The sequence below is a fragment of the Carassius auratus genome, chromosome 28, assembly GCF_003368295.1.
Source record: "Carassius auratus strain Wakin chromosome 28, ASM336829v1, whole genome shotgun sequence".
NCBI lineage: Eukaryota > Metazoa > Chordata > Actinopteri > Cypriniformes > Cyprinidae > Carassius > Carassius auratus.
Genome location: NC_039270.1, coordinates 5,421,997 through 5,436,689, shown reverse-complemented (window position 1 = coordinate 5,436,689; position 14,693 = coordinate 5,421,997). Strand labels below are relative to the sequence as shown.

The 14,693-nt window shown below is 35.1% G+C and overlaps 1 protein-coding gene across 2 annotated transcripts; it reads left to right on the top strand.

Moving 5' to 3' along the window:
* The first annotated feature begins 2,856 nt into the window (after positions 1 to 2,856).
* Positions 2,857 to 14,490, top strand: LOC113047480 (gastrula zinc finger protein XlCGF8.2DB-like). Of its 2 annotated transcripts, none has more exons than XM_026208867.1 (2): positions 2,857 to 2,957; positions 12,622 to 14,490. In XM_026208867.1, the coding sequence occupies exon 2, from the start codon at positions 12,627 to 12,629 to the stop codon at positions 13,542 to 13,544; it is 918 nt and encodes a 305-aa protein (XP_026064652.1). In that variant the 5' UTR covers positions 2,857 to 2,957; positions 12,622 to 12,626; the 3' UTR covers positions 13,545 to 14,490. The 2 variants fall into 2 exon arrangements, with proteins under 2 accessions (XP_026064652.1, XP_026064651.1); XM_026208866.1 differs by lacking the exon at positions 2,857 to 2,957 and adding an exon at positions 2,976 to 3,221.
* The last annotated feature ends 203 nt before the right edge of the window (positions 14,491 to 14,693 follow it).

The following is a 14,693-nucleotide window of genomic DNA, read 5'->3' as shown; positions in this document are numbered from 1 at the left end:
AAAACTAGGGTAATGATTCACTTCTATATTTTTTTTTTTACTTGAGCCAATGAAAAATAAATAACTATTGTCTCAAGTTAAAAAATATAGATGTGAATCTCGCGCAGATTCAGTGAGAGCTGGAAAGGAGCTCTTATTTTGTTCAGTCGGCAGTTCGCTTCCTGCTATTTGTGCCTCAGTCATGTAGCTTTGCACTTCCAGTGCTGAACGGATGCCCGTGTCCGGCGCACAGATTTCGAAATACTTCCACACAAATGACATGATAGCGAATGATTACAATGTAGTCTGTGCACTCGGGCGCACTTCCGGAAAAATCGGCCGATTGCTGACTGATATTTTAAGCCAAAACCATCCGGTTCAGATTTATGGCCGGTCAACCGGCGCATCCCTATATATAAACATGATAGTCAAATGTGTGGGTTACATATAAATGAACATGAAGTTAAGCAATGGACTGATATTCATTTATAAGTCTCTTTAAGTTATTTTGGTCCATCTACATCTATTAAAGACAGTTCCTGTGCCATTCTCTGACATAAGGATGTTCTGTGGAAACCAGAGATTAAAAGGTCCCCTTAATAATCTGCTAGGTGGGGGTAAGTCAATCCAAGGATATTTGTGGGGGGGGGGGGGGGGGGTTGTCTGCGGTCTTGGGTGACGGGATGGGGGGCTTATGATATTAGACTTCGTAGCCTATAATAAAAGATAATGAATTTCAAACCATAACTAAACGCATTTTTATTCAAAGATCAACTGTCTGTCATTACTCTTTAGTCTGCCACAAGAAACAACAACATTAAAATCATGAACTCAAATGTCATTGTAAAAAAAAAATCTCGAACTGTCAATCACTCCTGCAGCCAATGAGCAGCCGGCGGGGGCTGGTTGCAGGACGACTCAACCTCCGCAGACAGTTTTTAATGTTTATCAGACAATAACTACTAAAGATTTTGCTTTAGTATAATTTTCGGGACAATTAGGGCCAGATTCGGAATTCGGGACAGTTTAGATTTCGGGAATGTCCCGAATTTTTCGGGACGTCTGGTCACCCTACCTGAAAGAGCTACTGCATTCATTAGCTTGCGTCTGACCTGCAGCGATATCATTCAGGCTTGCGTGGGATGTCAGTAAGCGAGTTATCTGATTCTGACATAGTTGTATTAGTACTCAGAGTTTGAAACCAAGAAATCATACTTTATTTGGTCCTCTAACTTTAACACTCACTATTCTAATTCTATTCTTAAAAAAAAATCTAACTACCTTTCTAATCTTTTTATATTCCATTTTCTTTTCATTTATTATGCAATTGTTTGTGTGTGTGTGTGTGTGTGTGTGTGTGTGTGTGTGTGTGTGTGTGTGTGTGTGTGTGTGTGTGTAAATACTTCTAACGGTAGCTTGCTTTATTCTTTTTTATTCTATTTGTTTTCTTTATATTATATTATTTAAAAGCCCTGGCTATGTGTACTGTTGTTTAAGATAACTGAGACTTGTTATAGCACTTATATATCATTGCTCTTTTTGTTGTTTTTGATTGCTTTCACTGTCCTCATCTGTAAGTCGCTTTGGATAAAAGAGTCTGCTAAATGAATAAATGTAAATGTAAATGTAAATAATGTAGTACCAACTGACTCTCATATATATTTTACAGCATAAGATGTGAATTTTTTTTTTCTTGAGAAAATCTGGCTTGTACTGTACCTGATATGTATCCAATATAATTGATATTCACTTGTTAAGTCTGATGTCACGTAGCACCGTTTCCGTGACCAAATGCTCAGATACCACGAGAAAACAACAAAAGGTGCTAATATAAACTCACGATGTGATATAATACTAGCGAAAAAAGTTATAATCCTAACCTTTAACTCCATACCGAAGTACCAGATAGCCAGACAATGTAAATATAAATATAAAAAAATATATATATACAAATTATTTGTGTTTGGGACACTGAGCACAGAGACTGTAGTGTACACAAGTTTGAAAGCATTTATCTTAAATTATTTATATGAATAAACAGTGCTCATAAATGGTGCTGAGGTAGTATTCTCAAGTAAAGCCAGTTGAGGCTTGGACCCGGAAACAGTGCTTCTTACGTCATCACTTAACAACCGAATTGAATCGAATCAATATTTTCTCATTTCACACAGGTGTGTTTTGTTTTTGTTTGTGTGCAAAATTTTAATAAATAAATAGGTAATGCAATTCTTAGAATTAAGAGAATTTATCAGTTGACCTTCTCAGCCAATGAGCATTAAGCTTTTTCATCAGTCAGTCATTTCCCATCATACTTTTGATCAACGCAGTCAGTGGAGAGCAACTCCGCTTAACTGTACAATCCTGTTTTCTATAGTAATAGCTCAAATTAACTAAATGTAATATCAGACTAACTGAAACTGTTTCACACATGAAGACTGTAACTACTCACTGGTCATTAAAAAGTCCACGCTTCCAAAGCACTGAAATTAAGTACAACGATAATAAAATACCAATACCCACAAAATTATGAAGTTGGGACAAAAACCTAAAAATACACATTTAAATTGTGAAGCCATGAAAAGTACAACATATAAACATTACTCCCATGAATAATAAATAAATTAGTACATGAATAATTCTACCAGGTAAATCTGCAAGTATTGATCATACTAATATTGTTAGAACACAACTGCAATTATAAACAAATATAGTTTATATGCCATTGCACAATTAATAACATCACAACATGTTAATGCATCAAACAAAAATATAACAATTAAATGGTTCTAATTGTGTCTGATTGCACACAATTAGCCAACATGTATTTAAACAAGAATTCAACTATGAATGTTTTTTTTAATCTGTGTGTGTATTTTTGAAATGTTTGGCGTGTGAACAGGACTTTTATTTTGGTACAGCGTTGTGACGTCATAAGCAGCGTTGAGCTCCTGCATCTGTTGTGACTGGGCTGAATAAAGGTTTGCCTATTTAAACATTTACAGTTTTTACGTGAATGCAAAAGTTGGGACTGTTTAATAGTTTTTACAAGCGATGTGAAGTTGGCTCATTAATATTTATTGTAACATTTTAGCGCTTTATTTACCGATTATGTGCTCGTTATTTTGACGTCTGTGTGTTTGGACTCACTGTTACAAAGATGGCGTTTATTAAAGAGGAGAGTGAAGATGTGAAGATTGAAGAAACATTGAGAGTTAAACAAGAAGATACTGAGGAACAAACAGGTTTGATTCCATTATCATTCAATGCTTATTAAAATGACAAGCTTTACAGAAAAATGCATCATATTTAAATTTTAATTTATATTTTATCATATTCAAAGCTGTCAAATACTTGAGGAAATTTTACTTAATTACTGTACTCGTTAGTTTTGAGTAATGTGTATTTAACTGTAGTACAATTTAAATGTAAACTTGAAATATGTCCCAGTGAATTTACACACAATTATTATTTTGGTTGCAATGATTTATTATTATTATTATTATTATTATTATTATTTTATTTTTGCATTAAATTAAATGTTAAAACTCAAACATTGTTTAAATGAACTGTTTTCACTGAACAAGGTTAAATTAATTGTAAATCATGTTTCGTGTTATTCTTACCAGGGAGAGAATATGTGGTATTATGACATATTGAGTAATAATTATGACTGTCAGCAAAATGTTTTTAATAATAATTACATGATTTGCTCATGAGTTAATCACAAATAATTACATGCAAATAATTGTGAAGGAAAAAAAACTAAAATATTTAAAGTTAATTAAAAGTGTCCTTTTCTCCAAACTTATTCTTGTATTCTTTCTACATGTTTCTGGCTTATGCATCACATCTGGTTCAATAACAGGATAGTCCACCCCAAAATGTAATTTTCTCATCGTTTATTCACTGGATTACATGACCGTCTCAGGATTACATGACTTTCTTTCTTCAGATGAACACATACAAAGACTTGATTCAAGTGCACGCGAATCACCCCCTTTTTTGACATTTTATTACATGATTGTTTAACTCATCACAATTTAATTGCAGTTTTTCATTTTATGAAATAAATCAATTAGCCTAGATCAGTCAGCTGTCAAAGATTTTTTTTAGTCTGCCTAGAATTCACTGAACAAGCATTCTTCTTGTGCATTTGCTTCTCTGTGTATTGATGCCAAATGTACCGCAGCTGCTTCTCAGATATGTAGGAGACAGGAAAAAGTCTCTCACATGACCTTTCACATATGGAGAGGAGTAACTGCTATACTGCAATGCACTCTGGCATCAATTTAGATGAATATGTGCTATGTGTGTGCAGAAAAAGCAGAAATATGTTTTATTTATGTACACTCACAATAACACCAAAAGGTTGTGCTTTTGTAAAATACAGAAAATAAACAAGAAGTGTTCTTTCCGCTTTCTCGTGCAGTCTTTGTGAAATGGAGTGCATCACTGCAGTGAACTGCTACTTGCATACTATTTATACGCAGAAATGGAATTTGGCATGCATATATGTAATTGGTAGGTTTAGGGCTTCGGGGTAGGTGCATATAATACATATTTTTTTTTGCTGTGCACTGTGTATCATATGCATGTTAAACACGTACGCCAAAGTAATTTTCTGTGTATAAATGGCACATTAAATACAAATAAATATTGTGCTTGACATGAGAATGAAATCTATGGAAATCTTGAAATTACTATTAAATTAACCAATTCAAATAAAAAAATTGTCTTATGAAGTCCATATGAAAAGTTGCATTTCTCCAGTAAAGGCGAGTCAGCATCTGCATTTGGCAACTTCATTGTTGACTGATAAAGCACTAGTTTATTAAAAAATAATTTAAATGTTTTCTTTCCCCCGACACATTCATAATCAACATTCATACTTTTTCCAGTGCTTTGTGGTAAGCTTTATACGTGCAGAATATAGACAAAAGCCCGATTCAGATGTTAATTGTTTTTCATATACATGTCTGTAAAAATACATTTACATATCACCTCAGTGATAAAACTCAATTATTTGGAAGGACATTAGGCTTTGACATGAGCTTGCCCTTAGGACAAATAAATCAATCATTCACTTGTCAGAGTAAAAAGGTACTTTTTTTTTTTTTTTTTTGGCGCAAATGCTCTTAAACTTTTTAACTTTATGAAGGACCATATTTTCCTAAACATTTCCTAAACTGATTAAATGTACATGTCTCCATTTACGCCAAATTCTTACATTTGATCAATACATTAAATTCCTGCAGAGGAAACACAGAAGCTATATTGAAAGTGCCATTTAGATGTATTTACTCAGAATGTTTAATGAAGATAGGTTCCATTAATTCATTTACTCAAAATTGCAAATGCATATTTAATGTTATTAGATATGTTTTTTTTTTTTTTACATAAAAATATTAAATGTTGGAAAAATGCAATGATGCTTTTAAATATGAAAATAAACCACGAGTAGGTGGTTTCAAGTCACTGTCTTATAGTGATGTGTCGTTCTTGAACGATTCGTTCATTTTGAACGAATCTTTAATGTGACTCGGGAAGAACGAGTCGTCTCGGGGAGTGATTCGTTCAGTCGCGCATGCGCATTATTCTATGGGTTCTGTTCTAGTCGTAGTAATTCACCTGTCAGTCAATGCAGTCTTGAGCCGGAAAGAGAATTGATTAGTTCATAGTTCGGGTCTATCGGGTTTTTGACTCGTTCCTCAATCACGTGACAGCCCAATACGTTAAACCCAATGCAAAATGAGCCGGAAAGAGAATTGATTAGTTCATCTCATGAGTCTTCGGGTCGAGTCGTTCCTTAATCACGTGACAGACCCATACGCTTAAACCATAGACACTGACAGTAAAAGAATGCAGATAATTGAATAGTTCATCTTTCGGTTCTTCGGGTTTTTCGTTCTTTTGTCCTGTGATGTCACAACATTGGCTAGAGTAATTAGTTAATTTACAACTTTCCTTACAAAATGGGTGCGTAGTACTTATTTATTATTAGTATTATTTACTCTTACAGTAACGTGATGCATTTCTGGTTTCAAATTGTGGCTTTTCATTTGTGTCATGGTGGTACTTTTCCATAACACTGAATGTGGAAATAAAGAGTTGGTTATGCTTAAAATGTTGATCTTTTTCTGTCTGTTTGTTTGTTTGTTTTTGTTTAGTTGTGCAGTTATTAAATCAGATTGTCTGTGTAAACCATACTTTTGTGACATATGACACTTTATAAACATTAAAAAACACTGTGTACATACTTTTGAATTGTTGTTAATTGTTTATTTTTGTGTCAAAAAGCTTTGTAACAAAGAGGACAACTATTCCAAAATAAATTAAAATAATAAAAATGTAAATAATTAAAAATGAAATAAAAATTAAAAGATAACAAAGGCACAGGGTCTAATAACCTTAACAAATGAACTTTAAAAGTACAATATAAAAAAAAGAAAAACTAAATATTGCACAAGCTTTGCTTTTTTTACATAATAATTTTAAATGAATGCGTTTTAAAATAAATAACACTTTTGTGCCAAAATAAAAACTTTATATCAAAGAGGATAACTATTCCCAAAATAATTTTAAACCATTTGAATAAAAAATAAATGAAAATTAAGAAATACTAAAGCTACGGAGCCTTATAACAATAACAAATTACCTTTTAAAATCACAACAACAAAAATATTGCACAACAAGCTAGTCTTTTTCTAAATAAATAAAAATAAATAAGCTTTAAAATAAAAAACACACTGTGGTTATATTTTTAGGACTTGCTTTTTATTCATGTTTGCATTTTAATAAAAAAACAAGCTCCCTGACCTTGGATGGGTCTGTGAGTCTGTGAGTTCTTCTATCTGAGATAATCTGCCCAGTTTTAGAAAAAAAAATTTCAGATGGCACGGATGTGGCCACAATGCAAAGTCTTGTCTTTGTGACTTCTGAAAAGGCTTTTGTATACTGGTGAACATCTCCTCCACCAGACAGAGTGGCTCTGCAAGGTTGGCCCGCATCTCCATCATAACATCTGAGGTCTTAGAAGAGGTAGCAGAAGGCCTCAAACTTGCTACCCTTTCGTCAAAGTCTTCCCAAAACATGGCCCCTGCACTGGCAGTCGCACCAGGATCTGAAACTCCTCACTCTGAGCTGGGTTAAAACTGTTAAAGCTGAAGTTATCATAACCTTAATGTCTTAAACTAACATTAATAATTCAAATTCAAAATGTTATTTGCTTTTAATGTATGTCATTATGTCCTTTTTTGAGAAATCTTCTTATACATATATTACACCAATATATCAAGTCTGCCTAGGAAAAGCAATTATTATACCAGCAAACTCAAAATTGGAGTAAAAATGAACAAACTAGTCTATAAATACTTTTTATTGTAAACTTGGATTATTATATAGCCTAGTGTTTATTTACCGATAGACAGTCAAGAAGACAAATTAATCAATATGTTATTTGTAACCGGGTTTATTTATTTATAAAATAATAACAAACCATAGATCCTCAACAAACAGTAACAAAAACACAGTGACAGAAATGTCAGAAATAGCGCATGGGTCTGTCACGTGATTAAGGAACGAGTCAAACTCGACCCGAAAGACTCATGAGATGAACTAATCAATTCTCTTTCCGGCTCAAGACCGCGTTGGTTTTGCGTATGGGTCTGTCATGTTATTAAGGAATGACTTAAACCCGAAGACTTCTTGTCAGATAAGAGGTGAGATGAGCTATCTTATAGCATTTTATTTTTGTATTGTTTGTTGTGTGATCAACGTTTGCATAAGTACTAGATGTGTTGGGGAGGTAGCACTTAATATTTTAATAACATTTTGCTAAAATGATCGAAATGAACGAAAAAAGATTCGTTCATTTTGCTGAACGAGACTCAAAAGTCCGAGTCGGTAAAATGATCCGAACTTCCCATCACTACTGTCTTAATGAGTGAATCATTGATTCAAAATATTCGTTCAAATGGCTGAGTCATTCAATAAATGAGGCAAGTGACTGTCTTTATGAATGGCTCACTGAATCAGCTGTGGCTTTGCTTAGATCTATTCTCATTACCGAAATGGAGCAAAAAACAAATATTCTGAGATAAAGTAATCCATATGAAAACAACGCAATGTCTGTTTTTCATATCTCCGCTCATTATATCTAATGTGACCACGCCCCCGCGCTTAACGCGCTATTCAGATTCAAACTGAAGCGCGCGGCTTGAATACGCCCACACAGAAGAAAAGGCATTGAGACTGTTCTTCAAGTTTTTATTTTATTTTACTGTTTGCTTCGCGATGAGAGGACTAATACATAATTCACCCCAAAAAGATGTGATGTGGTTGAGGATTTGAGAAATGGATTTCCTCAGAAAAAAGAATGAAGCACTTTATTCAGCAGAGATCATAAACATGAGTAAGTCTCTTTTTATTTATTTGTACTAGTTTTCACATAACGTGTAAACATTTTACTAGTTAGACTTTTTCCAAATACTTTTTCCAAACTATAATTCCTGACTAAATGTATAATCAAGTGAAACATTATGAAGTTTCAATAACAATATACAATACTACACCATTCAAAAGCTTGATGTAAATAATATAAATGTGACAAATAGAGATAACTCTAACAAATGTAAAAACAATGCAGTTCTTTCGATTTATTCCCCCTAAAAAAACCTGAAAAATATTATCAGCTCTTTTCAACATTAATAATAATAATAATGATGATAATAATAAATGGGGTTTTTTTGGTAGAAAATAAGATTGTTAAAAGGATTTCTGAAGGATTGTGTGACTGGAGTAAGGATGCCAAAAAATTTGAAAGTCAGCTTTGATTGTTCCTAATAAACTGTTTAACTGCTCCCCCAAGTGGATATTAAATTATGTTGTGGGATAATTAAATATATTCTTAATAAACTACAAACATAAAATTATATACTTTAATTTTGTTCTCACATTCTTTCTTGTAAGTCCTCCCTCACAGTGGCACAGTTGAATGGGAGGCTCATTATGCAGCTCATTATGCAGGCCTTTGTCTTCTCAGGTGTAAATCACAATGATATTCATGATAGTTGACGCCTACTCGCATATGACTTTTACCAACAAAAAGTGTCTTAGAAAATTTAAATCAATATATTGTTTTCTGTGAGTGAGTAAACAAGATGATTTTCACATCATTCAGAAAGAAAAATTCTAGGCTACAAGCTCCAGTTCTCAACTTTTCTGGCAACCAATTTTATGTATGTGTTTTATTGCCTTATTCAAGTGATTTAACATTTTTAGTTTTTCACTAACCATGCATAACATTTTTTTTCTCAAAAATACAATCATGTACATGCATGCATTTCACATATTATTATAGCCCAGTTTGTGCTGATTACAGTGATATTAGACTTTACCCATTTAGATATTTATAAGAAACTGAAAAAAGCAAAAATGTCAGGGCATGACAAAACTTCTCAAGGCCCCAAAAATACCCTTAGACTCCAGAGGGTTAAGTTGTTTAAAATCAATCTCTCATTTACAATTGAGCTGAAAGTCAGGAAAACATCACTCCTGGTCATATGGTGTTGCATATATTGTATAGAATATTTATATATTTTTTCTACCACAGTATGTTTGTTCTTGTTTGTTTCTTTTGTGTGTGTTGTTGCGCTTATAGTTTTGATTTCTCTGAGACTGACAGACTGCACGAGCCTCAACTGATGCAACCTTGATACATAATCTGTTATTAGTCACTGTTTACACTGAAAATAATAAAATCTGAATCATTCTCGCCAAAGTTTTGGGAGCTGCTCTAGTTATTGCTTATTAAAATTTAATCGGATTGCTTGTCTGGTTGGGCAAGTAAAATTCTCATTCACTTGCCCCAAGCGTTAATGTCGAGCCCTACACAGGGGAGGAGTGAGTTCTGTGATCCTACGAACCTGGGAATGCACTGCTCACGTGGGCCAGTCACATGACTGTCTAGTGTAAATAAAATATTAAAATTTTACAAAATAAGATAGGAAAATAGATGAGCTATAGTTGTGTATAATTATACATTAGTAACCATAATGTTCATTTCTTGTAGTTTTTTTTAAGCCTCATCTTTTGATGTCTCCTTTACCTGCATTACATGCAAAAAGATGGATAATTAAAAAAAAAAACCCTTCTCTGTGTTCATTTGCCCAACCATACTGGATAGCTGACCAATCACAGCACATCTCGCTTTTCAGAATAATGACCTTTGAAAAAATAATAAAAAATACACATTTCTTAAAAACAGCGTAGAGGAGAAACGATAATGTACAGTATGTGGTTCAAAGTTAAAAATATATATATATTTTCCACAAACACATTTCATTACACCAAATACACATTTACATTTAGTCATTTAGCAGACATTTTTATCCAAAGTGTACAAGTGCTACAACGAGTCTCAGTTAGCTTAAATGCAGAACACATAGCAAGGACTATTAAATAAATAATAAGAAAATAGAATAGAGCAAGCTAGTGTTAGAGCTGTTTTTTTTAATAATTTTTAAATAAATGAATGTGGATATAATACAAAAATTTTGAATAGTGAATGCTAAAGTTAGAGGGTCAAATAAAGATGGAAGAGATGTGTTTTAAGCTGATTCTTGAAGATGGCTAAGGACTCAGCTGCTCAGATTGAGTTGGGGAGGTCATTCCACCAGAAGGCAACATTTAATTTAAAAGTCCGTAAAAGTGATTTTGTGCTTCTTTGGGATGGCACAATCAAGCGACGTTCACTTGCAGAACACAAGCTTCTTGAGTGCACATAAGTCAGAAGTAATGAATTTAGGTAAATGGGTGCAGAACCAGTGGTGGTTTTGTATGCAAACATCAGTGCTTTGAATTTTATGCGAGCAGCTATTGGTACTTTGTGTAATCTTTTCGGCTTATTAAAAATGAATCTAGCTGCAACATTCTGGATTAATTGTAAAGTTTGATAGAACTGGCTGGAAGACCTGCCAAGAGAGCATTGCAGTAGTTCAGCCTGGACAGAATAAGAGCTTGAACAAGGAGATGTGCAGCATATTCCAAAAGAAAGGGCTTGATCATCTTAATGTTGAATAAAGCAAATCTGCAGGATTGGACAGTTTTAGCAATGTGTTCTGAGAAAGTCAGCTGATCATCAATCATTACTCCAAGGCTTCTAGCTGTTTATGAAGGAGTTATGGTTGATGTGCCTAACTTGATGGTGAAATTGTGATGGAACGATGGGTTTGCTGGAATCACAAGCAGTTCTGTCTTGGCAAGGTTGAGTTGAAGGTGATGGTCCATCATCCAGCAAGAAATGTCTGTTAGACAAGCTGAAATGCGAGCAGCTACCGTCGGATCATCAGGATGGAATGAGAGGTAGAGTTGAGTGTCATCAGCATAGCAGTGGTATGAAAAGCCATGTTTCTGAATGACAGAACCTAATGATGCCTTATAGACAGAGGAGAAGTGGTCCAAGAACTGAGCCCTGAGGCACCCCAGTAGTTAGATGTTGTGACTTGGACACCCTCACCTCTCCAAGATACTTTGAAGGACCTATCTGATAGGTAAGACTCAACCCATTGAAGTGTTGTTCCTGAGATGCCTCTCACCAGTAGCATTGATAGGAGAATCTGGTGGTTAACCGTGTCAAAAGCAGCGGACAGATCTAGCAGGATAAGTACTGAAGATTTGGATTCCGCTCTTGCCAGTCTTAGAGCTTCAACAACTGAGAGCAAGGCAGTCTCAGCTGAATGTCCACTTCTGAAGCCAGATTGATTGCTTTCAAGGAGGTTGTTCTGTGTGAGAAAGGCAGAGACTTGGTTGAAAACATCTCGTTCAAGTGTTTTTGCAATGAAAGGAAGAAGGGTAACTGGTCTGGTAACAGTTTAGGGGAAGGATGCAAAGTTGAAACCATTGCAGATAGTCAGGAGGATGAGAGTGAGCATAGGTTATGTTGGAAGATGACATTTGGAGGGATAAGTGTTGTGTCAGGGACCATGTTGAGGTTAAGAGTGAGGAGGAAGTGATCCGAGGTGTGCAGTGGAGTAACCAGTACATGATCAGTAGAGCAGTGTCGTGTATAAAGAAGGTCCAGTTGGTTGCCTGATTTCCGAGTAGCAGTAGTTGACACTCGGATGAGATCAAAAGAGGCAAGCAGAGTGTGTAAATCAGCATACAGAGGTTTATCTAGGTGGATGTTGAAATCTCCAATCTCCAATAACTAGGGGAGTTCCATCCTCAGGAAAGGTTGACAGCAACACATCTAATTCATCTAAAAAGTTGGTATACTAACGTTTATTATACCCGTCAGACAAAATGGAAATTGAATTCAGTTGAACACACTTTACTGTTTATCACAACAAAGGTCTTAGCAAGCGCATGACTGACAACGTATGCGATCGAGTACGAGACCAAATAATATACACAATACACAAAATAATGTTCTTTTTAGCAACATCGTATGATCCGTTTAACTAAAACATTATTCTTCCGTCAAACAATGTAGTTTCTCTGAAACGGTTTTGGTTGCATCAAAGGTGTATGTTTGGCTCAACCAATCAGAGTCAAGGACTGGAACTATCCGTTTTATAATGTTTTGATATCCCAGTTTAACTGCACAAAGAAACTGATTAACCTTGTTGTCTCTATTCACCATAGACCTCATGTCGCTGAAAGAGGAGCACATCATACCAAATGAAATGGAAAAGAAAGAAAAATATGAGACTCATCATGATTTTATAACCGGAGAAGAATCTTTCGGTTGGCCACAGATTAAAGAGACTTTCTCACAGAAAACGGCTCATAAATCAGGAACTGAAAGTTATTTCAACCCTTTTCACTGCGAAAAGAGTTTCAATGAACATGGAAACCTTAAAGTCCACATGAAAGTTCACACTGGAGGGAAGCCTTTCACCTGCCAACAGTGTGGAGTCAGTTTCTCTCATGAAGGAAACCTTTACAGGCACATGAAAATTCACCCTGGAGACAAGCCTTACAGCTGTCCTGAGTGTGGCAAGAGTTTTGATCATAATGGAAGCCTTAAAGTGCACATGAGAGTTCACACTGGAGAGAAACCATACTCCTGTCTTCAGTGTGGAAAGAGTTTCTATAATCAGGGAAACCTTATAGTGCACATGAAAATTCACACTGGAGAGAGTCCTTTTATCTGTCAGCAATGTGGAACAAGCTTCATTCATGAAGGATTCCTTAATAGACACATGAAAATTCACTCTGGAGAGAAGCATAAAATGTGTCATCAATGTGGAAAAAGTTTCAGTCGAAAAGGAAGCCTTAACAAACACATGAGAATTCACACCGGTGAAAAGCATTACTTGTGCCATGAGTGTGGAAAAAGTTTCAATCGAATAGGAACTCTGAACAGACACATGACAATTCACACTAGAGACAAACTTTATACATGCTGTCAGTGTGGAGAGAGTTTTGAGCTACACGAAAGCCTTAAAGCCCACATTAGCGTGCACACTGGAGAGAGTCCCTTCACCTGCCAACAGTGTGGAAAAAGCTTTACTCAAAAAGGAAACCTTAAAAGGCACATGAAAAAATTACACTTCATTTGTTAAACACAAACTTGATAAAACACATGAGGATTAAATTGAGAGAACTGTTTTATGTCATCAGTGTGGAAGGCGTTTCTTGGACCGGAATCATCTAAAAATGTTATGATGTGTAGGAAGCTCAGAAGAGAAGACCAGGGGCCAGTTCAGGGGGCGAATTCTTCCCAATGGTCACTCTTTTGTGATTTTCTCGGTTGCATGAGCACATCATTTGGTCTCCAATTTATTTATTTTTTTGCACTACGGTTTAACATTCAATCTGTTCCTTTACATCAGTAGTATTATTTGTGATTTTTAATTTTGTGAACAGTAGTTCCTTTTTTTGATATTTTGTAAGCCAGACTTCATGCACTTTTGCTTTCACTTTTGAATTTGTGATATTGTTGTCACATTTTAAAAGAAAAATCGTTGTCACACAAAAGATAATGGTCTGTTTTGCTTAATCTACACACCTTTCACTTTGTAAGACTAAAACAAAATATTGATTCATTGTTATTCTTAATTAAAAGCACAAAAACTAAAATGAATGATGAGGCATGGCATACACCACATGCTGTATTATATCACTTTTCTACTGCATGTCATTAGTAGCGCCACCTCTACGGCCGCAACTCCTGAAAAACCTTTTCATTCTGCCCCCTCAAGCTCCTGCTGGATACACTTCTCTGCCATCGACAAGAGGAATTAAACAGACAAATCGAAACGGACACTTTTTGGTTGTAAAAAAAAAAAGTGTGCTCATTCAGAAAAGTTGTTCGATCCTTCACTTGTCTGTGCTGATTTAAATCTAGTGGTTCTGTTGTTGTATTTGTGCCGCAAGTTCAGTGACGCAGGTAGTGACTATTCTCTCAGGCCAATCCATGATCAGCGGAGTTTACACGTCAAGTTTTGGTAACGGTATAGTTCACTTCGAACCTCAACCAAGGTGGTACTAAAAAAAAGTACCAGGTACTTTACCCAGTGGACCCCCCCCCCCCCAAAAAAAAGTGTACCGTATCGAACTGTACCATGCAGTGGAAATGCGCCATTATATACCGACTAATAAATTACAGAACATTTAGCAAACACTAAGGAATCATTTAGCTTAAAAAAAATGAAAGCGAGCCATCATTAAGCCCTTTCACACATACAGACTTTTCCGGAAAATTACCGGTA

Bases quoted from the DNA above. Each gene is read 5' to 3' on its own strand.
- LOC113047480 (XM_026208866.1), top strand. From the start codon at position 3,137: ATGGCGTTTATTAAAGAGGAGAGTGAAGATGTGAAGATTGAAGAAACA. The intron at 3,222-12,621 runs GTTTGATTCCAT...TATTCACCATAG, and splicing joins AGATACTGAGGAACAAACAG to ACCTCATGTCGCTGAAAGAG.